General features: G+C 50.1%; 1 protein-coding gene across 3 annotated transcripts in view; it reads right to left on the reverse strand.

The window, feature by feature from the left end:
- SAMD4A (sterile alpha motif domain containing 4A) overlaps window positions 1–26,505 on the reverse strand; it is a 109,091-nt gene that overhangs the window by 39,274 nt on the left and 43,312 nt on the right. For all 3 annotated transcript variants that reach the window (XM_086613405.1, XM_086613404.1, XM_086613403.1), the window contains exon 2: window positions 3,439–3,957. In XM_086613405.1, the coding sequence (XP_086469531.1) occupies window positions 3,439–3,957 (519 nt within the window). The remainder of the gene's footprint in view (window positions 1–3,438; window positions 3,958–26,505) is intronic.

Raw genomic sequence — 26,505 nt, forward strand, 5'->3', positions numbered from 1 at the left:
AAGGAAGCTTAGGAACTAACACATGAAGCGTGGTCGGGTTGTCTCCAGCTCAGCCCACACGTTGTCTGAATGTGCTGCCACCAAAATACGTTAGCAGGAGTTACAACAGCATAACGTTTAGGAGTAGACTGGGATGAAGGTGTGTTCAGATGCCTCTACAAAGCTACTCAGCCTTAGAAATAACGTGCTGACCCCGGTGTGACGCTTGGGGAGAAGGTTCCCTGAATAAGGACTCTATAAATCTCGCAGCTCCGAGCAAGACGGAGCGAGTGAGCTGCCCCATACCACAAAAAGCAGCTACTACGGGATGTGGGAAGGATGGGATTGGGCAAGGGCTGTCGTGCCCGAGACTTGTGGCAGGGGACGCTGTGGCAAAGCAGCGTGGGCAGCAGGTCGAGGGAGGGGATTCTGCCCCTCTGCTCTCATGAGACCCCCCCCTGCAGTGCTGTGTTCAACTCTGGGGTCTCAAACACAAGAAGGACATGGAGCTGTTGGAGCGAGTCCAGAGGAGGCCACAAAGATGATCCGAGGGCTGGAACACCTCTGCTATGGAGGCAGGCTGAGAGAGTTGGGGCTGTTCAGCCCGGAGAAGAGAAGGCTCCAAGGAGACCTTCCAGCAGCCTTCCAGTACTTAAAGGGGCTACAAGAAAGCTGGAGAGGGACTTTGGACAAGGGCGTGTAGTGACAAGACAAGGGGTGATGGCTTTAAACTGAAAGAGGGGAGACTTAGATTAGATAAAAGGAAGAAATTTTTTACAATGAGGGTGGTGAGGCACTGGAACAGGTTGCCCAGAGAAGTTGTGGCTGCCCCATCCCTCAAGGTGTTCAAGGCCAGGTTGGATGAGGCTTTGAGCAACTTGGTGTAGTGGAAGGTGTCCCTGCCCATGGCAGAGGGGTTGGAATTAGATGATCTTAAAGGTCCCTTCCAACCCAAACCGTTCTGTGATTCTATGATTCTATGAAAGTCAGCACAGAGATGGGGGAGGGACGCAGCCTTGCAGTGAAAGACCAAGGTAAAGTGAAGGGCTGTATGGCCCCTGCTGACACACTCACAAATGCTCCCGTTCCAGTGCCAGGCACACCTAATTCTGGAGAATTTAGGAAAAACTCAGCAGTGAGGCAGCCCAGGTGCTGCTGAGTAATTTCGCTGCCGCCTGGGGTTTGGCACCTTCTGTTAATATTTGGGGACCCCATTGGGCAAAAGGTGGGTCACTACTTCTGCTAGGAGATACGTCTGTGTGCAAAAAGGCTCGAAGAAACACAAAAGCATTTTGAAAAGCGTCCTTCAAGACCTAATCCACCTTGTGGAGCTCCAGCTACTGTCAATGATTAACCTGCTGCACCCATCAGACCTCCCTGATTCCAGCTCTCCAGGAACCAGATCCCTTCCAAAGCTACCTCTTCCCACTGCCTCCCCGGCATGTGAAGTCTCCAAACCTCCAAGCGTGACAAAACCACAAGGAAGAACCCTCCAAAAAATAATCCCTGGAGCTTTTTAACAGACCGACTGCAACTACATTCACAGAATCACAGAATGTCAGGGATTGGAAGGGACCTCAAAGGATCATCTAGTCCAATCCCCCTGTCGGAGCAGGACCACCTAGATCAGATCACACAAGAACGCGTCCAGGCAGGTTTGGAACATCTCCAGAGAAGGAGACTCCACAACTTCTCTGGGCAGCCCGTTCCGGTGTTCTGTTACCCTTACTGGGAAGAAGTTCTTCCCATGTTTAAGTGGAACCTCCTGTGTTCCAGCTTATACCCATTTCCCCTTGTCCTATCATTGGATGCCAGTGAGAAGAGCCTGGCTCCATCCTCATGACAGTCACCCTTTCCATATTTATAAACATTAATGAGGTCCCCCCCTCAGTCTCCTCTTCTCCAAGCTAAAGAGACCCAGCTCCCTCAGCCTTTCCTCATACCTTCATGTTTCTTCTCACCCTGCCTCCTCGCAAAGCCTTTCCCATGCAGCTTGGTCACCCTCAACAGCTCTCCTCCGCAGCACAGAGACCCAGCTCTCGGAGAAGCTGAACCTCACACAATCCCTGGGCAGTAGGAGCCAGAGCTTCCAAGACGGGGAGCGGGATGGGCACGATGTTCAGAATCGGTGGAGAAGCCGAGACCCTCCTGCTAAACGGCCACGTGGCAGAGCAGGCAGCGCTGCCTACAAGGGCGGACTCTGCAGAGGCAGGACCGGGGTGCTACAGCAATAAACCCAGAGCCGCGTCTCCTATCGTTGTCGATTTGAAACACCACCTAAAAAAAGCACTTATTACAGGAGAGGGAAAAACCCAGAAGCCTTAAATGACCATTTCAAAGCTTTCAGCTATTTAATTGTGGCTTTCCGCACGCTGATAGAGCACGCCCTCGCCACAAGAAGCCTCTCCTCCCCGAGGCGCTCTCTGCAGCCCTTATATCTAGGGAGATGCCAAACATCTCGGAGAGAGACCTCCCAGGCACCCCGAAGCGGAGGAGGATGTCCAGCCTTGCAGGTGAGATGGTGGCAGTCACCCAAGGCGGCAGCAAGGCAGGCATGACAGCCCTCCCCAGAGGGAGCGGGTGGGCAGAGGAGCTCCTGAACCCCTCTGAGAAGATTCTTTGGTCCTCCTCTGCCAAGGATGGCTAGCGGGCATCAACAGCTGCTTTAGAAACCAGTTATAGCTGCACTACATCTTCACGCAAAACCAGTCATGAATCTCCAGCCAAGGTGCTCTGCAGCGTCTCCAAGTATCCAAGCCTTGGGCTGGGCTCTGCACCGTCCACTGCTCCCATCAAAGCCTGGCAGGGCCTCCATAGGGGAAGAGCTACCCAAATCTCCTGGAAAACACTGAGGACTGTGCATCTAAACCCCCTGATGACCACCAGCTTCACATCTTCATGCGCAGCAGATACAAGGCAACGTTTTCAGATACGCCATGAAGATGACGGATCCCAGCCCTGCTTCCCAAAACGATGCCTGTGCTTCAGGGCCCCAATCCCATTTCCTCCCAGTAGGTCCCCAGGTCACTTTTGGACTCGTCTCAAGTCCACCAGCTTGCTTTTGGATATGAAGCATCAGCTTCCACCCTTGCTTTAGGAACTCTTGCAACGTCAACTGTGAATCTACATGGAGCTACGTGAAACAAAAGGGGTTCCGTTTTTTTTGCTCTTTTTTGAACATTTTTTGCTCTTACAGTTTGGCTGGTTTTCCCTCCTCTCCAGATGCCACGTCTTTAAAATGCTACAGGGCTAGGGGAAAAAAAAAAAAAAAAAAGGCAGGCAGGAAATAAAAAAGCAGGTGGGGGAAAGAAAACCAAAAAAAAAAGTTTTCTATGGCCCAGATGAACCAAGCCCCTCGGCTAACCACGGCAAAGCAGTATTTTATAGAGGGATGGGGGGGACCGTGCTGTGAAGAGTGGCCGTGGGTGGCCGTCCCCAGTGCTTCCCGTGGGTACTTACTGGTGCTTGTGCTAGTGCCGATGGTGTTGATGGTTGTGGGGACGGAGGAGGAGGAGTAGAGGGGCAGATGGCCGTTCTCGCACGCCAGGTTTTTGTCCTGCCAGCTGGAAGCGCTGACGCTTATGCCCGAGTCTCGAGAGTTTTGCCATCCGTTGAGTTTGTCGTCGGAGTTTTGTCTTTGGTGATAGTAGTGCGTCTGCCCGTAGTCCACCGAATCCGACCGACATCTGCTCTGGCTGCCAAAGCCACCCGACGTGCGGTCCTCCAGGTGGTTGAGCCACATGGCCAGGGCACTCCTGTCCTCCAAGGAGGTGGCAGGGTGTATCAAGGCGTAGGACAGCAGCTGCCTGCTCTCCTCGATGTGTTGGTTGTGTTCGATCGAGTGGGCCAGGATTTTAGGCAAGAGTTTCATGTATTCGACTTTTGCCTCGATGTTTCCGGGCTTCAGTAAAGGCAGGTGGGTTAACAATAGGGAAATCACTTTATCCTTGGACTCCTGTTGCCATTGGTTAATGATTCCTGTTGAAGGAATAGAGAAAAAGAAAAATAAATAGAAGAGAACTGAGAAACCAGCAAACAGAGCTAATAAAGAAATAAACAGGGTAGACATGACACGGCGAAGGTCAAGAATCAAATGAGCTGACACGAGCAGGAGCTACAGAGGGTGAAGGGAAGAAGCATCCCAGCAGGACAGCAACAACCCCACCAGGGTGTTGGTCCATCCACCAGCCCGGGGCGAGAAGCTGCCCCAAAGGTATTAAGGGAAGGGCTCAGCTGAAGCAGCCACAGAGCTCTGGTTCCTCTGTTAGCTCACGGCATGTAGGTGAGGTTTTAGAAGAGCAAGGGAAAAAAAAGCAAACATGGGGTTTAGCTTTCAAAACATGCAAAAGGAAAAGTCAGGGAATTACAAAGCGGTCACTTCACTCGAACTCCTGGAAAACTGATGGAGCAAATAACGAAACAACCTATTTGTAAGCACTTAGAAGATAACAAGATGATAAGTGACTGCCGACACCGATTTGTCAAGAACAATTTAATTCCCTTCTGCGACAGAGTAACTGGCCTGTGAATAGCTGGAGAAGCAGCCAGCGCCGTATATCTTGATATTCATTAGGCACTGCCGCACATGGCTTCCTCAGCAGCACACCAGAGAAACACGCTCCGGCGAAACTACTCTCATGTGGGCACACAACTCATCAGAAAACCATATGGAGAGAGTCGTTACTGGTGATTCACCGTCAGACTGGGAGGATGTGCCGAGCAAGGAGACCTGACCTGGCCGTGACACTACCCACTATGTCATCGGTGATACAGGTGATGTGATAAACGTATTCGACGTGCGGGTATGACGCTAGGAGAAAGGAAAACACTCCAGAAAAGTGGATTAGAAGTCAAACAATGCTGAGATCTGGAGAAAAGTCAGAAAAAAAACAGCTGCATTAAGTAGGTGTGGGGGAGCCCCCAACACCAGAAGGACATGGAGCTGCTGGAGCGGGTCCAGAGGAGGCCACAAAGATGATCTGAGGGCTGGAGCACCTCTGCTATGAAGACAGGCTGAGAGTTGAGGCTGTTCAGCCCGGAGAAGAGAAGGCTCCAGGGAGACCTTCCAGCAGCCTTCCAGTACCTAAAGGGGCTACAAGAAAGTTGGAGAGGGGCTTTGGACAAGGGCGTATAGTGACAGGACAAGGGGTGACGGCTTTAAACTGAAAGAGGGGAGATTTAGACTAGATTGAAGGAAGAACTCCTTCACTGTGAGGGTGGTGAGGCACTGGAACAGGTTGCCCAGAGAAGCCGAGGCTGTCCCATGCCTGGAAGTGTTCAAGGCCAGGTTGGATGAGGCTTTGAGCAACCTGGTGTAGTGGAAGGTGTCCCTGCTCATGGCAGAGGGGTTGGAACTAGGTGATGCTGAAGGTCCCTTCCAACCCAAACCGTTCTAGGATTCTATGATTCTATGAATGCTCAACCTAAGCAAATAAACACGAGTGTAGCAGGACTCAAGGTCCACTCCACAGCAGATACGTGACATACACCTTTTGATGCAATGCAAAGCAACTTCTATCCTTGGTCATAATTCAATGCTTTGAGCCCTTCCAGCTCACCAGGACTGAAGCCACCCCTTGGGGGATCCAAACACAACCCCTGCATCCCAAGCTGGGCTCCACCCCCCCAGAGTAGAGTATTCTGGACAGTATCACCCTCAAAACACTTCGGAGCAGCTCTGCTGCTTTGCACAGAACAATTAAACACAGGTACTGACTAAGAAAGCAAGAGGAAAGTCTTAGAGTTAAAGACTTTTTGCTTTTGGAAGCTCTTAGATGGGACATTGCATCTAAATCCTTCTGTGGATGCAACCACCAGAAGCATGTCCATACAGCACCTGCCTTTCACTACGTACCCCATCGGGTGCGGGGGGACACCTGGCACAGAGGCAAAGCTGCAGGCAGGGAGAAATATGACCCAAACCCTTCATTTTCCTTTGCAGTGGGTAGGTTCCCATCCCTGCTTTCCCCATCCTCTCGTTCCGGTGGGAATGAGGGATAAGGCTTTCGCTGCGAGAACAGCCCGTAGGGCTTTTTCCCCTGAAACACTTGGTCTTGGCCACAGACCATCTCATGACTATTTCTCATTGCTATCACTATTTTTTCTATAAGTCTAGAGAGTCCACAAGTCAACACGACTCTGGGTCATTAGTTTCTAAAGCTGATGGAGGCAGATTTGTGCTGCAAGGACGACAGTGAACGGCACTGGCTGAGGCTCAACACAAGTCACTGTTGACCATCTCTCCTGCAACCACCTCCAAGCCCTGACGCCAGGACCACCAGCACCAGGATGCCAGACATGGACACAGCACGATGCCGTTCAGCATCTACTGTGGACAAATTCCTTGGCCGGGTCGCTTGATTTTGAAACTCTACTGGTTGCACACAACAGCACATGGGGGACATTTCCAGACCTCTCTCTTGCACCAAGTGAAGCGCTTCCCACCAGAGCATCTCCATATTTTCCATATGCAGATGTAATTCTGCTACAGGCAAAGCTTCATGTTGCGTTTAATCTGATTTATCTCTCTCCTGCTTCTTGGCCGGCTGCCTGGGAGGTGAAAACCCATGTTATTTTCTCCCCTCCTCCCGCAGAGGGATTTCACCCATTCCCTTATCACTCCCACGTTTTACGATGGCTGTCGGGGCGATTCGGCACCAGGATTTTGCAGCAGCTCGGATAAACTGAGAAATCAAAAGATCGTTAAAAACAGGCGTGTGATGCTCTGCTAAAGGAAGCTGGTGCCACTTGCACGTAGGAATTACGTAGCAAAACAAACACAGGAAAAGCAGAGCCTGGGTGCAGGGAGGAGGAGGAGGATGAGAAAGGCAGGTGGCCATGGCTGGACTCCTCTTCCTCGCACGAGGTGGGGGGCTGAGCATGAAGGTCATCACTGGAAAGACACAGGATGGTTCCAGAGCTGCTTCTTGGGAAACTTGCCTTGGATCTCCAAGAGATTTGGGGGTTTGAAATCGCAACCCCAAAAGATGGAGTGTGATCTGAAAGCCTGCAGCCGGCGAGGGGCCGGGTGCCCTCTCCTGCCCCAGCCCCCGCAGGAGCCGCTCTCCTCAGCCAGCAGCAGGATGTGCACAATTAAACAAAAATGGAAAATAATTAGATCTGAAGGAGGTTTGGCTTTCTCTGAGATGGGGCGGAAGGTCAGGTTTAATCCTATCTGCCAGAAAATTGAGGGATCTGGAGCGGTGGTACGGGAGGAGGAAAGCTGGAGCTGCCTCTGGGCAGGGGGAGAGGGGACGGTGACCCCCCCCCAGAGTCCCTCTCCACCCTCTCCCCAAAACAGGAGCCCCGCTTCAGCTCCCTACCCACTGCCAGGCACTCCTGGACATTGGGACCTCTTATCCTTCATTGCCAGAACAAATCCCGCTTGGTGCAGCCGCAGTTACGATGTGTCCTGGTTTCAGGTTTCCATGTTGGGCCTACGAGAAAGCTGGAGAGGGCGTTTGGACAAGGGTATGTAGCGGCAGGACAAGGGGTGACGGCTTTAAACTGAAAGAAGGTAGACTTAGATGAGATGTAAGGAAGAACTTCTTCACCATGAGGGTGGTGAGGCACTGGAACAGGTTGCCCAGAGAAGCTGTGGCTGCCCCATCCCTGGAAGTGTTCAAGGCCAGGTTGGATGAGGCTTTGAGCAACCTGGTGTAGTGGAGGGTTTCCCTGCCCATGGCAGGGGGGTTGGAACTAGGTGATCTTTGAGGTCCCTTCCAACCCAAACCATTCTAAGATTCTACGTCCCAGGGTCCCAGCACGCTACCTGCAGCGGTGTACGGGGTCACAGGCACTAATCACATTACAGCCTCATTAGTTCTCCCGTGTGCTGCTTCAAGGACACCTGATCGTTTCCATTCCAAGGCTTTCACTACTCTAAGGGATAACAAGACTATCGATATTTGCAGGAGGCAAATCTGAGCGTAGAGCAAGTCCCTAAGTTAGAAACTCCCCCTCACTGCTTTGAAACTTCCCAATATCTCTGTCCTGCTCGTTGCTGTCGTTGCACCCACATCTCCTTTTGGAGACAAGTGCAACAGACAACAAGTGCCCTAAGGAGTCAGCTCCCATGCCAGCCCTGTGACCTCTGTACCAGGAAGTGATGGGATCTGCTGGTGCCCCTGAAGCAGAAAATCCCAATTTTCATTACGGGACTCTTCTTGGGTGAGAGGCTGAATGAAGACAGGATGTGAAACTACCTTCTAACTTAGGATGACCTACCCAGTACGGTTTTGTTGCCATGCAGCAAAGTCGATGCATGTGGTGGGTGCCAGACGAAGCTGGGTCCTGCTTCCACGGCTGAAGCCTGTGCTGCGCAATGATGAGCAGGTGCAATGCTATCCCTGAACATCACAGCTTTCTGGCTTGAGAAAGAGGTGATGTTTGTCAATTTAATAAGGGCTCATTGGATTTCCCTTTCAAATACCTGCTTAATTACTGCTGGATCCCTGCAAACTGTTAATTGCCTTCACATCTGGTGGCAACGGATCCATCTCTAACACTGCATTGCATGAAGAACCTTCTTGCTTTTACTTTGAACCTGTCTCCTGAGAGATGACTGGGCTATTTCAACTGCCAGCGAGGCACGTGGAGCTCCCGAAGCTGTTAACAACATACTGGGAACAGTCACAGTTCTCCAAAGGTAGAGCCAGCCTGGATGGATGTCCCTGCGGATGCCGCAAAACCCAAGGCAGGTGGCACACTGGTGCCTGCGTTTAGAAACCCTGAAGTCCCTAACTGCCTGGTTTTTTCTTTTATTTTTGATTTTTCCAAACTGACCTCTGGTCTCCACCTCGGAAACGCCAACCCTGCCCAGAGGGACAGCCGAGAGGAGCTCGGCACAGGCACAGCAACGCACGTCTCTCACCAGGTGAGATGACTCCAAAGAACGACGGCAACACGTGATACCTCTCAAAGTGCTTAAAAAGACCCCAAAACCCAACCAACTCCAACCAAGATAAACCTTTTCCTTTTGAAAACAGAAATCGGATCATCCTCCTGTTGTCATGTACAATTTAGCACATTTCACAAGTGAAGTAGACAAATTTGTTGACTGGAGCTTTGACAAAGCGGGTGAGATGAATGATGTGTCATTTATGAGCTAGACAACAGCTTATCATGAGTAACAAGGACAACAATTAAAGACTGGAAGCGATTTAAAAACTACACAAGGATTTTCTAAGTGACAAAGAGTAATTTTAAATAGCGGGCTTGGTATCATTGCTCCACAATGGTAAGTCAGTGCATTTAAGGGCTCCAGTTGTCAGTAAATTGCTCTTAAATTACTGTTTTATGATACCCTGGTTTTCAGTTTAACAATATTTTCCATGAAAAGTTCTCAAAAGCCCATTCAGATAATTTGTCCAAGCAAGAAATGACTAAGAGTTAGATGTGCACATCTGAAGGGCACCCACCAAACCAAGTACCTTCACAGCAGGGCTGAATGGACCAGCACCCTCAGATGTACTCGGGGAGAAAAAACAGGAATATGTACCAAAAATTTAAGCTAGGATACTTGATCTTGCAAAGTGATGTGCTGTAGCATTAGGGATTGGAAGGAGGAACTGGGTGCTCCTGGCCAGCAACCAAGTCCTCCTAGGGATGGACAACACTGAGGTTTTCATGTCTTGGATGGCCAACGGCAAAACAGAAACCAAATCTGTGCTCAGGCAGCTTGCAACCGCTTCAAGTGAGCCTGAAATCAGCAGCCTTGGTGCAAGTGATGACTATTTCTGGGTTAGCAGGGAGGTTTTGCAGGAGGCCTTCCTCAGCAGCTCCCAGAAGAGGTTCCCATTGTTCACCGTTTCCTGGATTACTGATGCGGCACCAGCTCCAGGGGTTGGGCAGAGCTACGTGGAGGCACCCACTTTTTAGGCAGAGTTAGAAAAATCATTGCCCAGACTCCTCTTTTGCTGCATAAAGATCCAGCAGCACATCACCACCCACCAGCTCCACCATATACGCATGCAAGATGCTGCGCGTCCACCAAAATCACTGAAACCTCCAGTAACCGAGGTCATCGCCCAAGTCAGCCCTGGTATCTAACACCTATTACAGCTGCCTGGTGTCTCTATCGTTTCAGGGCAAAGTGGAGTCAAGAAACCCGACCCCGCATATGAACACAGCCCAACAACCTCTTTTTGACCAACATGTCATCTCCCAGCAAACGGCCACCAAGAAACAAGCCCAACCCTACGTCTACTGGCTATCTGTTCCAATGTCTCCCAACCACTTCAGTTTGCCTCCATTTCCAGTTGAATTTATCTGGTTTAAGCTTGAATTTATCTGGCTTCAGCTTCCAGGTGAACTCCAGTGTGAATTAAAGAGCTCCCTGATGTTCTGTGTTTTCCCAAGTGAAGGTACTTGGGACTCAGCACTCAAGTCACCTTCCACTCTTGTTTCTGGTAAGCTTAGCAGAAGTTAAATGTCCCGTGTCTAACAGGTCGTGGCTCTGTGCTCATTAATCCTGAGCCCACGGTAACATTTCTGCTGGCTCTATGACTTCCAGCACCTGTGTGAATCAGTTCTTATTTGGCATGGTGAAAATCATGAGTGGGGTGGAGAGACCATACCCCACCTCACACAGGGTGGTTTGCAGCAAAGTTAAAGCAGAATAGCAAAAAACGAAGAGATTTCAACCACAAGTCTGAATTTCCACCGTGTGTATCAACAAAGGGCAGGTTGCTGCCAGTCCCAGCCTTCCTGCAACTGGGTTTACTGGTCTGTGAGACGGTCCAGCTCCCCACCACCCATCACACGAATCTTCTCTCCAACACTGCTGCAGATGCCAGCCTGTGCCATGGTGCCAGCCGCTTGAGCAGCTCGACTGAAGGTGAACTACAGCGTGTTTCCAGATGAAGGGATGTGAATTAGTATTTACGGTAATTAGTACCTGCACGCTGACCTATTCACAATCACTGTGGGTGAATTTACATCATTCTCCTCCTAAATCAGCCTCACTCAAAAGACCAACATTCAGGCAAATAAAGTGAGAACGCTGTGGCAAACCCTCTCTGTACCCCAATCCGGAGCACATCGATACCCTTTGCCACTAAACCTGGCAGCCTTCTCCTTCCACGAGAGGCCAAATAATAAGAATTCCAGCATGTGTCTCTTCGTTACCGCCATCGTCGCTAATTAAAAGAAGAAAAACTCAACGATAAAGGTTATTGCAGACCTGCCAATTGTGCAAGACGAGATGGAAGCTGAGACTGAAACGCCGGTGAACGTCAGTCCCGCTCCTCGTCTCACCAAACCGCGGTTAACGCGGGCAAGAAGACACCGATGATGTCTCTAAGCACGTCTACGGCCGGGAGGCTGCGGCATGTTCCCTACACCCCGCCAACCTCCCCCCACTACGTTCCAGCGGGTTTGAATCTATGCCTGCGCTAGAGCTGACCTCAGCGCGGGGCGGGAGGACCTAATCCTATACGTCTGAAGGCAACGGGAGCCGTGCCAAATGGCATCCGTGCCTGCTGGATCCGGCACCCGCGGCTTCCTGGCACCTCCCGCACCTTCCTGGCACACTCCCACACAGAGAGTGCTGCAGTGGCTGGGAGAGGCCAGCTCTGCATCTTGGGGACCGCTGCTTCCCAGGTCCCCAAAACCGCTCAGCCCACGGATAATGTAGGATTTGACAGCGGAAAAGAAAAGGAAACCTCACAGCTGGGTTTTTGCTTTCGCTCCCTCCCACACAGGTCTAACAGCCCGACTTGGGGAGAAGTTCAGGGAGAAGCAGTGAAAGTGTTTCCCTGTAACAAGCCTCGGCTAGGAGCTGAGAACAGCCAGGTCTGCAAACAAGTTCCGGACATCAGGAGGGCTTGGGGATCGCTATTCATGGCAATCATGGCTCTGCATTTTCCTTCCTGGAGCACCCAACCCAACAGCTACGAACCTCTAGGTCTAAGGCAGCGGCTCAGCTCGGTGCTATCCCAGCATCTTCGATCTATAATGAGATACAGAAAGGCAATCGCTGAACTCCTGAGCTGGTCAGCTTCCGTCCAGATTTAAGTGCAGATGACCTCTTTGAAGGACAGGACCTTTTGTTCATCAGCACCCGTATGGAGAGGACAGATAGACGGCAATCTGCGTCTTGTATCACGCAAGGCATGTGCACGATCTCCCTTCTCCAGCACCCACGACCCAACCTGCACCCCAGCTCCGCGATGGTGCCAAGGAGCACCAGCGCTCGACGGAAAATTTGCCGGTGATGCGGTACAACCTATCAGTTCACGTGGTGCTGGCCCTGCTCCGTGTTTCCAGCAGCTACATCACATTCTAAGAGGCTAAAAATACATTAACTACTTTCCTGATGTTTCTTTTCCACCCAGGCGGTCACTGCAGAGAAGCTCCAAGCAGGAGGGGAGGTGACCAGATCAGCCTGGATGCAGGGAAGAGACGTCATAAAAATGGTGTGGCACGTCCCGCAAAAGGAGGTGGCCAGGGAAGTCCCTGCTGCAGGCAATACTGGTTTCTTGGAAAAACAAAGGCAAGAGCCATGCAGCCATCAAAAGCAAAGTGTTTCTGATTCTACAGCAGGACTCAGCATTGAAAGGAGAACAGTGGACTTCAGGAAGGAGCATCTTCTCCATCTTTAATGACTGAGATGAAGAAGCTCCATATAGATTAACTACACGATATTCCTTTAACTTGTTAAATGTAACGGTGTGAATTCAACCACTGGAAACAATTCTGTCCGAAAGACAAAACCTTCCTGCAACCACCTCCAGAATCCTCCTGTGTGCAACAGGCAAGTTCTTCAACACCCATTGCCAAGGCAGCATGGACGGATTTGCTGGCACAACTGGGTTGCAAGAAGCACGTTGGCCATCGTTGGCTGTATTTTCTGTGCTTCCTCGGGACACCATACGACATGCAGCTTCTGGGGAAAACAAACGAACAAAACCCCCCAAAAATCCCTATGGGGGATAAGACATGAGCCCTACTTGACTTGTTGCCCTTTTAAAGGCAGTTCTCCTTGGGCAGCGAGTTCAGCTGTTTATTACTGGCAGCTCCCCTCTCCATCCAGCTCTCCACAGCAACGGCAGCCCCATCAAGTGTCCGTTTTGTAGCATCAGTCCCTTCCCCATGTGGAAGAAATGGCTGGAACGGATGTCCCCAGGCTGAGCAGCTCAAGCTGGGACTGCACTTCTTGGTCTCGCAGCACGGACAGCATTAGCAAGAGTTGGGAATTTTGGCACCGAAGCCAGCCTCAAAGACTACCCTCAACAAGACCATCTCATCCCATCACCTCGAACAAGTTGATGAAACCCCACCAGCAGATAGAGCGGCAGGACAGGGAGCTCAGCGCTCTCCATCCAAATCGTAAACTCAAAAGGAGTAAAACACTCATTATTTCGGTCAGAAGTAGAACAAACTGGGAGATTCCTCAACAAAACATCCCTTAATTCATGCTGAGAGCCACAGAAGAGCCTGGCTCTGCCGTGCTGCAGAGTGAGTAGAAAGGAAAAAAAGATTTTCATGGTTCTGACACTATTTTCCCCCCTCTACCTCGTGAGCTTGCCAGAGCTCCAGTTATTAGGAGGCTGTTTGTACAAACCCAGAAGCAATATATTTTTAGCACTGGAGAATCGCATGGCGCGATCGTTAAGCATGCTTCTGCAGACAGCGACGAGAGCCGGGATTTTTCCTCCGCTAAATTGGCTGCAGCCACTACGGTTTTCAGCCCAAAGCAGACTTTCAGGAAATTCAGAAGGAGCGGGAGTCTTTTTCCATGACATATTTAATACCAAACTGACGTACACTCAATTTTCATACCATGCATCTGATGGGAGGTTTTAGGGATTTGTCTTCTAGGCTGGATGTGTTGCACACTTTTGCTATGGAGTTTAATACCACGTATTATCACAACACTCCCTAGCAACACGACTTTTAATTTAGTGCAGAGCTTCGCAACGTTGAGAGCATCTCGCCGACTCAGAGCAAAGACGACGCGCAGGGAAACCTCATCAAAAGCCCCAGAGGTGCCAAGGGAACCTACACCCCATGTACGACAGCACTTGAGCTCCTCAACGTGACACGGCCGGCACTGGTGTGGAGAACGCGTTGGGAAAGACAAACTTACTTCACTGATTTCACAAGCCTCGGTTCAGCCGGCATGGTCTCGTGGAGCGATGACGCAATCGATGACAGCAGTGCCAATGGGTGCGAAATAAGAGCGAAAATCCCACAAGTTCTGTCCGAGTACTTAGCGCTTGGACAGAAAAACGTGGGAAATGGTTCAGTGTCAGAAATAAGAGCTCAGAGTCAGACTGGGCATCAGCAAGGATGAGGTACCACCTCCTTGCTTCTCACTCAAAGGCCGGGAGGAAGACAGACGCTTGGTAGACAAACCGACCAACCTCCTACAGAAGCTGTGGCAAAAAGCAAAGCCAACCTGACATCGGACAAGGACTCACAGCACCCGTTTCTCTTTACTCGCTGGAGCACACAAGCTCCTGGGCATCAGGGACTCCCAAACCTCAGATGGGAAGGAGGATGGTCTTTTGAAACTGGAGGAAAACAGTGCCTGGGTCCCACCTGACAACAGAGAGCAGGCAAAACTGCAAAAGCCCCATCAATGGTGTGGACACCACCAGGCGAGGTGTTTCTCTACCGCTAGCCATTGGTGCAGGAGAAAAGCAGAAAACAGGACCACCAGCCATACGAGGTGGGTAGAAGAAAGCTGCTGCAGCAGAAACGACACCAAAACGCTGTCCCTTATGGACAGTGGAGGGGAATCCATCAGCCCTTGTGCACACAACGAAGAGACAGAAATATCAGAGCAGCCGTGCCAGCTCTGATGGACAAAGATATCCCGACGAGATCCTGGGTCAAGTGGCTTTTGTTGGCTGCTGTGCAAAGTTAGCTGAGCTCAGCCAGCTCGCAGAGGCAGCTTGGCCCATGGCAACGGGACGGGTCAGCGAGGATTAGAAGTATAATTAAGCAGGGGGCTGCAGATTGCTTCCAGAAGTGCCATCGCTTCTCAGAGCTCGTGAGCTCAGCAACTGCAAAATGCTGCTGGTTTTGCTGCTCCTGGGACACGGAGGTCCAGGTGGGAATTGAGTTCACTGTTACGTTGAGGTTCTACTGCTCATACGCCTCCTCATGCCCTCAAATCCACGTTTTCAGTGGAATTTCCTAGGAACACAGGAAGTCGAAGAAATAGAAGATGTGCTTTCTGTATCTCTTCTTTGAGCCTAATCCATCAAAACGCCCAAATCTTCTTCGATTTCAGCGAGGAGACTCCAGGCATGACCACAGGCATCGAGGAAATACTCCTCTGACTTCTTAATTTCAATTGCAAAAAGCCTCTGAGCAAAAGCTCAATTGAAATGCAGATAAGTTTCTTCAAAGGCTAAAAAAGAAATGAAATTATCTGAAGGCCGTAACTACGTTGCCTAACATGGATAAAGGATTTAGGAGAGGGGGGAAAAAAAAAAAATACTAAAAATAAGTTATGAAGAGTATGTAAGGTATTGATATACAGCACATGGTTTAAACTGTTAATCATTGAACAGATTCCAGTATAAAAATAAAAGAGACTGAAGCTGCACATAATGGAGGAGTTGCTCTATTTATAAACTTGGCTGTGCAAAGGGCAGGCAAGGGCTGGGATGAGCAGGCAGCGGAGGCACTGGGCTACGGAGCCTCTATTTTCAGAGGAAATAAAAGGATTTTCTTTTAATTTTTTTTTTGTTTGTTTTTTTTCATGCGTTGTCAACAAAACCGAACCGACTCGTCCCGAGAGCCTGTGTGCCCCAGCCCATGTGAGCAGCATTTACAGCTCCCGCATGTGACAGCTCTCCCAATTTAGCCAGTAACCGACTCCCTCTGACCTGTAATAACACCACTCCCAAATTAGAGCCCTCAATTTCACTTGGCTTCGCTCCTGCCCTCCCAGCGACAGAAAGCATCCTTTTTTTCCCCCGCTCCTCCCCAAACGTTCATAATCCCGTCCTTTCGTGCTGCCAACTCAAATTCACATTTAGCTTTTTCTTCATTATTTTCTTTGGGGGTGGGGGGGGGGTGGTTGCGGAGAGACGAGGGGGTGCAGGCAGCGAGGGGTAGGGAAAAAAACCCGGTGGAAAAACACCGAGAGACAAAAAAAACAACAACAAAATCAGAGAAAAAAAAAAATCCAAGTTGGTGACATTCAGCTGGAAAAGCTCAATGACTCACATGCAAATAAAATTCACCGCTGCGTGACGCAGGCCACTGGCTTCGACACAAGAAGGCCGGGATGGAATCATCCGCGATGAAATCGCAGCTTGGAAGGGCTGCAAGAGCAGCCGCATCAGCGCGGTTCCCTCCGCTTAATAGGAAGCCCAAAAGGAAGGAAGTTCGGCGGAGTTGAGAACATCCCCCTTTTCGCCTCCTTTCCGCCGCCACCTCGCGCCATCCGTCATCCCCAAAAGCCGGCGCGGCTCCTCCGGCATCACACGTCGGCGCTCGGCTCCGGCAAGCTGCTCGCTCGCGAGCGGCTGCCAGCTTTTAATGGGCTTTCCTGGAACACTAGCTCAAAAGTAAAATAAAAATAATTGTGGCTACGTAGGAAGGCAAATCCCCACCAGTCGGCCACTTCTTCCAGAGATTTCTGCCCCGTCCTTTGCAGAACGGTACGATATGTTGTATAATTAACATTTACACACCCTGGAGCAAATCCCCCATATACGTATGGGTATATGTGTACGTATTAGTTCTGCTCATAATTTTTTAATGTGAATTTCTGGTTCAAATTTATTCCTTACTACGGTATTATTTAAATTCTTACTTTAAAAGTGACAGGTGGAACGGAGTCTTTTTCTTGCTACCAACTTTATGGGCATGAAATGTAATAGTTTAGGAGTAGAACCTAGTTATATTCTTATGTATAGCCATACATTGACATTCATATTCCCATATACACAAAGAGGAGGAGAGGGATTTAAATCTTCATTCTTGAGTTTTCTCTTGCTCTGCAACAGTGCTTTTAAACCTCAGGAGTTTTCAAAGACTGTTTGAAGCCATACTATAGAGCCATATTATAGAGCCATACTATAGAAACACACTTGTGGTGACCGGCGGTGTAGGGTGAAGGCAGGGAACGGGGTGCGAGGGGTCCCCCCGACGCCAGCACCTGCACTGGGCTCCGCGTCCCTACCCCTCCAACACAACCGTTCGTGGGGTTGTGCCATGAACCAGGTCATCGGCCTCCTCCGGGCTAAAAATAACCTCGAGACAGAGAGAATAAACTAAAAAAGGTCATTTTAACCTAGATCAGGCTGCTGATGGGATTCACAGGACGGCTCTACAAAAGGATTTCAGCACTCCAGCTGAAAAAGGAAAATGATCCTTTAAACAAGCGTTGGCCCCTTCGCACCCCGAAACGTTGCTCTGGGGAACAGCTGGTGAGCATCTGGCCGGGATGCAGGAAGACGGTGTCCCAAGCAGCCGGGGTGGCCGCAATCAGTTGCTCATCCCACCTAATTTCAGCCAGGGTAATGCAGGGAGTCCACGGAAATTGGGCTGACCGGCTGCACGTTCATTGAGAAACCAAGAGCTTGAACCTTTCTGGGCTCTCCCCGCCCCGGGGTTGGCATACGTATCCCTGGGATTAACCGCCACGCTGTGCTGCCGAAAGGTCCCAGCCTGAGCCGACGGCTCCTCGGCGCTCGCTGGCTCGGGCTCGCAGTGTGCTGCAGAAGGAGGGTGTTAACAGGTCCATAAAAGGTAACCGGGAGATGTGAACCTCCTGCCAGCGAGCCTACATGTGTGCCGGAGGAATCCACACCTCCTCGGAAAAAAAAAAAAAAAAAAAAATATATATATATATAGAGAGAGAGAGAGAGATAAATAATATATAGAGGTCTGCGAGTGGGCAATGGTTGAAACTGCCCGCGGGAGGACATCCAACGGAGACTGGGCCATCTGGTCACCCACCCTGCGCAGTGACACTGCCCTCCCTTTGCCACCAGACGCTAATTCCTTTCATCCTGCCCGGCCCTGTGCTGGTGTAATTTTAGGGCCGTGAAAGGGACCATCTGCCTCTGAGATGTGTTTATTTTTGGCTAAGCCCTCCCTTTCACCACTCCCTTCTTAAAGGAAGGCCAAGTCGGACACCGTTGGAAACATCGTTTCTCGGCTGGTCCTCTAATCACCAAGCATTAATGAGCTATCTCATTAGGACAAGGGGCGATGGCTTTAAACTGAAAGAGGGGAAATTTAGATGAGATCTAAGGAAGAAATTTTTACAGTGAGGGTGGTGAGGCACTGGAACCAGAGCAGTTGTGGATGCCCCATCTCTGGAGGTGTTCAAGGCCAGGTTGGATGAGGCTTTGAGCAACTTGGTGTTGTGGAAGGCGTCCCTGCCCATGGCAGGGGGGGCTGGAACTAGATGATCTTTGAGGTCCCTTCCAACCCAAACCATTCTAGGATTCTATGATCTTGAAGGTCCCTTCCAACTCAAACCATTCTATGACTCTATGGTTCTATCTTGAGCATGCTCCATGACGCCGTCACTCGTAAAATCGGAAGAGGGTGTCATTATCTTCAAAACATTTTGCAAACACTTCTTCCTTCCTCCCCATGTTACCACGCAAAGGAGTCATTATCCACTTCTCTCTGAATATGGTAGGTTTGGTCCAGTGTCTCAGAGCTCGGCCAAGACATGCTCAGCAAAGTCAAACGTGGCCAAAATCAAGATAAAACAAACTGGTTGCTATCTTGGGATGCTAGGGACTGCTACCATCACTTCCCGTCCCACAGCAGACATGGAAATGTTAAAAATAAAAAGAAATGCTGAAACTGCACCGGCAAATAGTGTCATTTCCACGTATTAAGAGGAAATGCAACGCCTGGAGGAAAAGGAGTTTTTAGGAAAGTTTAGCTTCGAATGGAAGTCACGGTCACGATCTACTGCTGTGCTTCGCAAAATGCTGCATAAAAATGCTGCAAAAGCCCCTCGTGCTCAAGCTGCCTCCAGTCCTGCTGGGCACCACTGAACCTCTGCGGAAAGAGGAGACCAGGAGCTGGAGGGAGAAGGTTGTGTGCAAGGTCATGTCCACGTCTGCTGGCACTGGTCTTTCAAAACTCTGCATCTTGAACCTGGAGCAGCTGAACGCACCCCTCAACAAAGCTTTTACCCTGGAGCAGACAGGAGCTGGGAGGGGACAACCTCCTTGGTGGCCCCAGGTTGGCTTCTTCAGGTGGGTCCGGGTGTGCAACAACATGCTCTTGGTTGGGGTGACTGTACGGACTCCCCCATAGCTGCAGCTGCACAGGGACAAGCCCCGAGATCACAGGAAGGCCATGGGGGACCCCCACCATGCTGGGAGCTCAGCCCATCTCTTGGCCTGAACGTTGGATTCTCCTCCACATCCCAGCCAAAGGACTGCTCAGGAGGACCAGAGGCAGCACAAGCTAATGGGCTGAACCTGTGCATCTGCCAGCCATGAAATAACTATTTTCCCTCCTTTGTTAAGATTTTCCCAAGCATCTGGGGCAGATGGGAAGAGGGCTCCCACTCCCCAGGTAAGCCCCTCCATGACAAATCAGCTTCTTGCACAAATCCAGGTTGCTCAAAGCTCGCGCAGCTCTCCCAAGACTTACTTTTTTTAAAAAGATGAGAAAGGTTGTGGTTTGGTCCGAGGTTCAGCCTGGTTCTCAGCTCTCTTATGAACCTCAGGAGCCGCAAGGGCATGGAATCTATCGCTGGAAACCAGCGTTAGACAACAGAGAACATCTGCATGGAGGAGCCCCTCTTGCTGCATGCACCCCACACACACTGAAGAGCAGGAGCGTGTCATGCTGCCAAGCTCCTCACAGGGAAAACGTATCCAGGACTCAAAACCAGAAAATTTCTGTGGAATGCTTGAGGTTTAAAAATCAAGCCCTGGCTTTGGCTGGCCACAGCAATCTGCCCTGCGGCACCCTTGGCTGCTCAGCGCTTCAAACTCTCCGCAGCAAATAAAAGAGAAAACAATTGAATTGATCCGATCGGACCTCAGACGCGACAAGATTTCCTCCTTGGGTAAAAAAACTGGCGTATTTTACTTTGGCTTTAAAGTACGATGAACGGGAAACTACAATAGCTGGGCTGCGAAGCAAGGATGAGCAGATACGTCCCACCGCGTGCTCTGGGTGCAGGAGCCCCAGGAGGAGCCAGGCAAGGCAGACAACCATCCTTTCCCCTTTCCGTTATTCGCATCGCCCAGCTCAAAGCACTTGACCAAAGCCAGTGATGAGTCACCATCAGGAGGAGACTTTCTAATTTCACCCGCTTTGATCCTGCCCCGAAGTGCCAACGTCAAGGAGGAGGGAGGGCAGAGCTGGGGGCTGAGTCAGGGAGGACAGGAAAATCTGTGCATCGGTAACAGAGACTTTCAAAGCAAAGCAAAACTCCTCTTATTTTTACAAACCAAACCAAAAAAAAAAGTGGCCTGGAAGAGCTGACTCTCACTAGTTAACACCTTGCCCCAGAGCAGTGGTACCAGTATCTTTGCCAGCTGTAACAAGCACTCGAAAGGCAGAAACATCGGTTCAAAATGCACCTCTCATAGAATCATAGAACGGTTTGGGTCGGAAGGGATCTTCAAGATCATCTGGTTCCAACCCCCCTGCCATGGGCAGGGACACCTTCCACTACACCAGGTTGCTCAAAGCCCCATCCAACCTGGCCTTGAACACCTCCAGGGATGGGGCAGTTTCACTGGGGGATTCACTGTGTTTCAGTGCCGCCCGTGGCTGGCACATAAAGGCAGCCAGATCATCTCTCCTATATAACCAGTTTCTCATTTTGCTTCTCATACACCCACAAAATTCTGCAGGACCTCAAAACAAAGAGCGATATTGTTCCTTCAGAATAAAACTGCTGTTCGCCTGATTTTTACTTCTACTTCATGAAAATATCTCAGGAGCTGCAAGGCTTCATTGTGGTGATCTGGCGGTGCCGCAGACACAGCTGTTTCACTGTTCAAGTTTCCATGATGCTCCTTCCACCAGGAACAAAATCATGACATAACACTGGAACAGGTTACCCAGAGGAGTTGTGGATGCCCCATCCCTGGAAGTGTTCAAGGCCAGGTTGGATGAGGCTTTGAGCAACCTGGTGTAGTGGAAGGTGTCCCTGCCCATGGCAGGGGGGTTGGAACTAGATGATCTTTGAGGTCCCTTCCAACCCAAATGATTCTAGGATTCTATGATTCTAAGTTTTCAGTCAAACAAAAATCTTTCCTCCTCTTTCCCTTACTTGGCTAAAACATTGATATTCAACTACCAAAAATGCAGAAGAAGGATTTGAGATTTCATTTTCTTGACCAAATTCTGTAATATTTGGGAAGAAATTTTCAACAAAATGGAAACCAGGTATTTTTGTGGAGGGAGAGGAAGGAAGAGATTTTCCTGCAGAGGAAAATCCCCTCTTGTGCATCCTGTTGTTTCCCCCGAAGAGCAGCAACACGTTGCAATAACCCACACGGAAACATTCAACCTACACTACTCATAAATGATGAGCACGAGAAGCGACAGGATTTCTGGAAGCCGCTGACCCCTCTCTTACCCTCCAGGCTATTGATTACAGCCGATCAGCAGCCGCGCTCCTCCAGCGGCTCCGAGCCGATCGACAGCGACACCGTGGTAAATGTGCAGAAATAGAGTAAATTAGGAGAGCTACGCTGGGATTCTGCAGTGGGCAAATCCTGCCTCACCGCTCCCGGCACTCACTGTAAGTTCACAGAATCACAGAATCACAGAATGTCAGGGATTGGAAGGGACCTCAAAGGATCATCTAGTCCAATCCCCCTGCCGGAGCAGGACCACCTAGATCAGATCACACAAGAACGCGTCCAGGCGCGTTTGGAACGTCTCCAGAGAAGGAGACTCCACAACCCCTCTGGGCAGCCTGCTCCAGTGTTCTGTTACCCTTACTGGGAAGAAGTTCTTCCCCATGTTTAAGCGGAACCTCCTATGTTCCAGCTTATATCCATTTCCCCTCGTCCTATCATTGGATGCCAGTGAGAAAAGCCTGGCTCTATCCTCATGACAGTCACCCTTTCCATATTTATAAACATTAATGAGGTCCCCCCTCAGTCTCCTCTTCTCCAAGCTAAAGAGACCCAGCTCCCTCAGCCTTTCTTCATAAGGGAGATGCTCCACTCCCTTCATCATCTTTGTGGCCCTGCGCTGGACTCTCTCAAGCAGTTCCTTGTCCTTCCTGAACTGAGGGGCCCAGAACTGGACACAATATTCCAGATGCGGCCTCACCAGGGTAGAGTAGAGGGGGAGGAGAACCTCTCTCGACCTACTAACCACACCCCTTTTAATACACCCCAAGATGCCATTGGCTTTCTTGGCCACAAGGGCACATTGCTGGCTCATGGTCATCCTGCTGTCCACGAGCACCCCCAGGTCCCTTTCCCCTGTGCTGTTCCCCAACAGTTCAGTCCTCAACTTGTACTGGTACACGGGGTTGTTCTTACCCAGATGCCAGACTCTACACTTGCCCTTGTTGTATTTCATTAAACTTCTTCCCACCCAACTCTCCAGCCTGCCCAGGTCTCTGAATGGCAGCACAGCCTCCAGGTGTGTCAGCCACTCCTCCCAGTTTAGTGTCATCAGCAAACTTGCAAGTTGTCCCTGCAATGCCCCAAGCCCTGAGCCCATCCCTACAAATAGCGTGCTGAAAGGAGCGGGGAGAAAAACGTACCGCTGGACCCTCAGAAATGGTGCTAGAAGCTTTTCTTGGCCAGATGCCAAGCTGGAAAAACATAGTAAGATGATGAGCAACCAAAAATGCAGACACATTGGTGGGGGTAGTAGCTTACACGCTGCAGAGGACCATGGGGAAGGTCAAGGTGCTACAACCCGGATCAAAGCTCTGCCAGAGGAGGTTTAGACTGGACATTAGGAAGCATTTCTTTACCAAGAGGGTGGTCAAACACTGGAACCGGCTTCCTAGGGAGGTGGTTGATATCTCAAGCCTGTCAGTGTTTAAGAGGCATTTGGACAATGCCCTTAGTAATATGCTTTAACTTTTGGTCAGACAGTGGTCAGGCAGTTGGACTTAGATGATCATTGAAGGTCCCTTTCAACTGAAATCTCTTCTCCTCTCTTCTCCTCTCTTTTCCTCTCTTCTTCTCTCTTCCTCTTCTCTCTCCTCAGGCAATCCCATGCAGCTGGGCTCTGCTGCAGGCAAGTCTACCTCGCAGAAGAACCCAATTGCCAAATCCCTCCAGCAATTTGGTCTCTGGCTGGAGAAGCACAAACTGCACCCACCCAGCACGGAAAAGCCAGAGAGAGGCTTTGTTGCGTCACGATATGGCGACAGCATCATCCTGCTCAGCACCATTTCTGCAACCTCCATCTCAGGGGGAGATCTGGTCTATGTTCGGAGAGAGCGAAGCTCCGGTGCTTCCCAGCTCAAAGGGATTCCTAGTCAGGTCCTCCAGGTCTCCAGCTCTCCTTGAGTGGTGTGAAGGGAACCTTCAGGATGGGGTTTATACAACTCCTGAGTTATCATCTGGTGTATCCTCCTGGAATTAGGAGGAGATGGTATTTCTTAGAGTATTTCACGTAGAGGGCTGCTTTTGCAGCCAGTGGCCTTTCACCAAAGCCTGCAGACAACACTCTTCCACCAGCTACCCCAGGTTCACTCCTTGAGGAGAAACACCTTAAGTAGAAGGAAACTGGAGGCTGCAGCTCTCCTGCACGCTGGCAATCCCACTAAGAAAAACATTCACACCAGTAACGCTCGCAAAGCCTCCCGTCCTCTTCCAGGCTACTTTACAAACAGCAACACAGCAAGAGACTTGTTAAAGGCAGAAAACTGGACACCAGGAACAAAGTCCCTGACCTGTTGCTTTCCGTGGTCCCTTTGCTGCCGCGGAACATGCACATATGGTCACCGGACAACAAACTGCAAATCTCAACACGAAGCAGCGTGACAAGAAAAGCTGCAAAATAAATAGTGAGAAGTTTTATATGGAAATGCAGCAGGAGGGAATGTTATTCCCAGAGATGCTTCTCCATCAGATGCTGATGATCAGTGCAGGAAACCGCGCCAGCTTCTGCTGCACCAGCCCGCAGCAGCACAGAGGGGTGGTGGGAAGGCGGTGAGAAGACCTGGTTTCCCCATCCCACCAAATACCACTGGAGGAAAACTGGAAACGAGATTTTGGGGAGAGATCATAGATGTAATAAATTCCTGGCTTGATAAAGCAATCAGTGCGAGGCCACACACAGGTTTCAGACCTTATAATGGCCACCGCTGTTTGCAGAAGAAAGTTATTTTGGGGTGAAACCTGATCAGCTCTTGGTGTCGTCGGCACAAAGGCTGGGAGAAGTGTCTTGCTGCTCTCCCTGGGACACAGTTGCCAAGGACCTGCTGAACCACAGCGCTGGCACTATCTGCTGCCCCTCTCCTACACCCTCTGTGCCGCATGGTGCCTGCCCGTGTCACTGATGCCAACCCAGATGGGATGAGGCTGATGAGCACAACACAAAATAGATTAGAAACAGAAACGGAGAGGAGAGGAGAGGAGAGGAGAGGAGAGAAGAGAAGAGAAGAGAAGAGAAGAGAAGAGAAGAGAAGAGAAGAGAAGAGAAGAGAAGAGAAGAGAAGAGAAGAGAAGAGAAGAGAAGAGAAGAGAAGAGAAAGAGAAAGAGAAAAAGAAAGAGAAAGAGAAAGAGAAAAAGAAAAGAAAAGAAAAAGAAAAAGAAAAAGAAAAAGAAAAAGAAAAAGAAAAAGGAAAAAGAAAAAGAAAAAGAAAAGAAAAAGAAAAGAAAAAGAAAAAGAAAAGAAAAAGAAAAGAAAAAGAAAAAGAATTATTTATTTTCTCCTGGGATCCCAGAGGACCTTCACCCCCTGCATGGCTTCCTAACATCCTTTCCCCTCCGCCACGCTGAGAGCCTGGTGCAAGCAGCGCGGACTCCTGCTCGCAGGAGCTGCCGTGGACAGACTGATCTCGCTGCTTCGTTAGCGCTCGGCGAACCACCTGCAAAAGCCACGGAGCTGCAAGGCTGGAGCCCACCAGCATCTCCTTCATCTTCAGCCCACCCTCTCTTTCAAGGACTTTGACAGGAGTTTAAAGCTTCCTGTGCCTTTGAGTGGTGCGACAGGAGACGTGACAGGACTCCTGCAGTCCTCCTGGACATCGAGGTTGCCATTTCCCAATGATTTCCCGCTATACCAAACGAAAGCAAATTGGCTCAAAAACCATTCCCCCGACCTCAACCGTCCCATTCACCGAAACCATAACAGCCCCGTGAGGTGGTGGAGAACCATCTTCCCACGACTCAAATCTGCCTCCGGGGCGGGTGACATCCAGGGGTGTCACCCACCGCTGGTGTTTTGGCAGGGCTCTGTGTTGCTGGTGGGACTGGGCAGTTGGGACTTGCCCAGTTGGGACTCCCAAGGCGAGTGCCCATCAGCCAAAACTGCTTCTGCGGCAACTCACCCCTCCCAGCCAGGGATCCAAAACCACCTGTCGGAGGAGAGGAACTGCAAATGTGGCAAGGGGACAGGGAGGTTTGGGACTGGAGAGAGGAAAATAACATTCAAATGCTGGGAAAAAAACAAAACCAACCCAACCTCTGAGAAGACTTCTACCGTTTTCTCGTTTGAGACATTCTCTGAGTAAACCCATGAAAATGGGAGGTACCCAACAGCCCCTCAGAGCTGTCGTGTCCCGTGCAAAGTTTGCACTAAACCAGCTTTTTCTTCTCCCATTCTTGCAAGGAAAAGTCCGTTTCTCCAGCCAGGTTCAGCATTTCAGCCCCTGCGCTGAAATTTTTTTAACCCTTTCTTTTTTTTTTTGAAGGCGTGTTTGCCATGATGTTGCAGAAGAGCCGCAAGCCGCGGTTTTGGTGGACACGTCGATGGCTCTGGGGCACAGCTGGGTCCTTCCATCATCTGACCTCTCCACACACGATTTCTAAGGGACGGATGAAGCTGCCTGAAAATACAGTTGCTTCTAATCTCTAGTAAAGACCAAGTGAAGTTACTTTTCATTCTGTAAATACATCTATTATGAACATAATTTATGGCCTGGCGTTATTAAATGAGATTAATGAAGCAGTGTTGCTTCTAAAGATAAAACATCTTTCCAAATACTTCCTATACACATATTGCTTGTTCAGACTTTCTGCATTAATCATCTGTAACATCAGGGCACTCTCACAAGGGCCTTCCCGTGGCAGTGTCCTCCACAGTGGGCTGCTCCAGGCTGAGAAGGAGACCTTGATCCACCATCTTTTCCTGAACAGGGTAGTTTAAGTCCTCTGGGATTCTCTACATGAATGGGGCTGGGATGACTCTACACCATCCCCAGAAGTCTCCCAGCCTTTCACAGAGGGGGCTTATCTTCCAGCCTCTTCCTGAAGGACTTTCTTTTGGCAAAAACACAAGAGAGGTCAAGCTGATGTTGGTGATGACAAACGTGTCTGATGGATGCAATGCAGCTTTGCAACTCGACCATCTTAGAATCATAGAATGGTTAGGGTTGGAAGGGACCTCAAAGGTCATCTGCTGGGTTGCAACACCACAAG

The sequence above is a fragment of the Tauraco erythrolophus genome, chromosome 6 (genome assembly GCF_009769465.1).
Source record: "Tauraco erythrolophus isolate bTauEry1 chromosome 6, bTauEry1.pri, whole genome shotgun sequence".
Taxonomy (NCBI): domain Eukaryota; kingdom Metazoa; phylum Chordata; class Aves; order Musophagiformes; family Musophagidae; genus Tauraco; species Tauraco erythrolophus.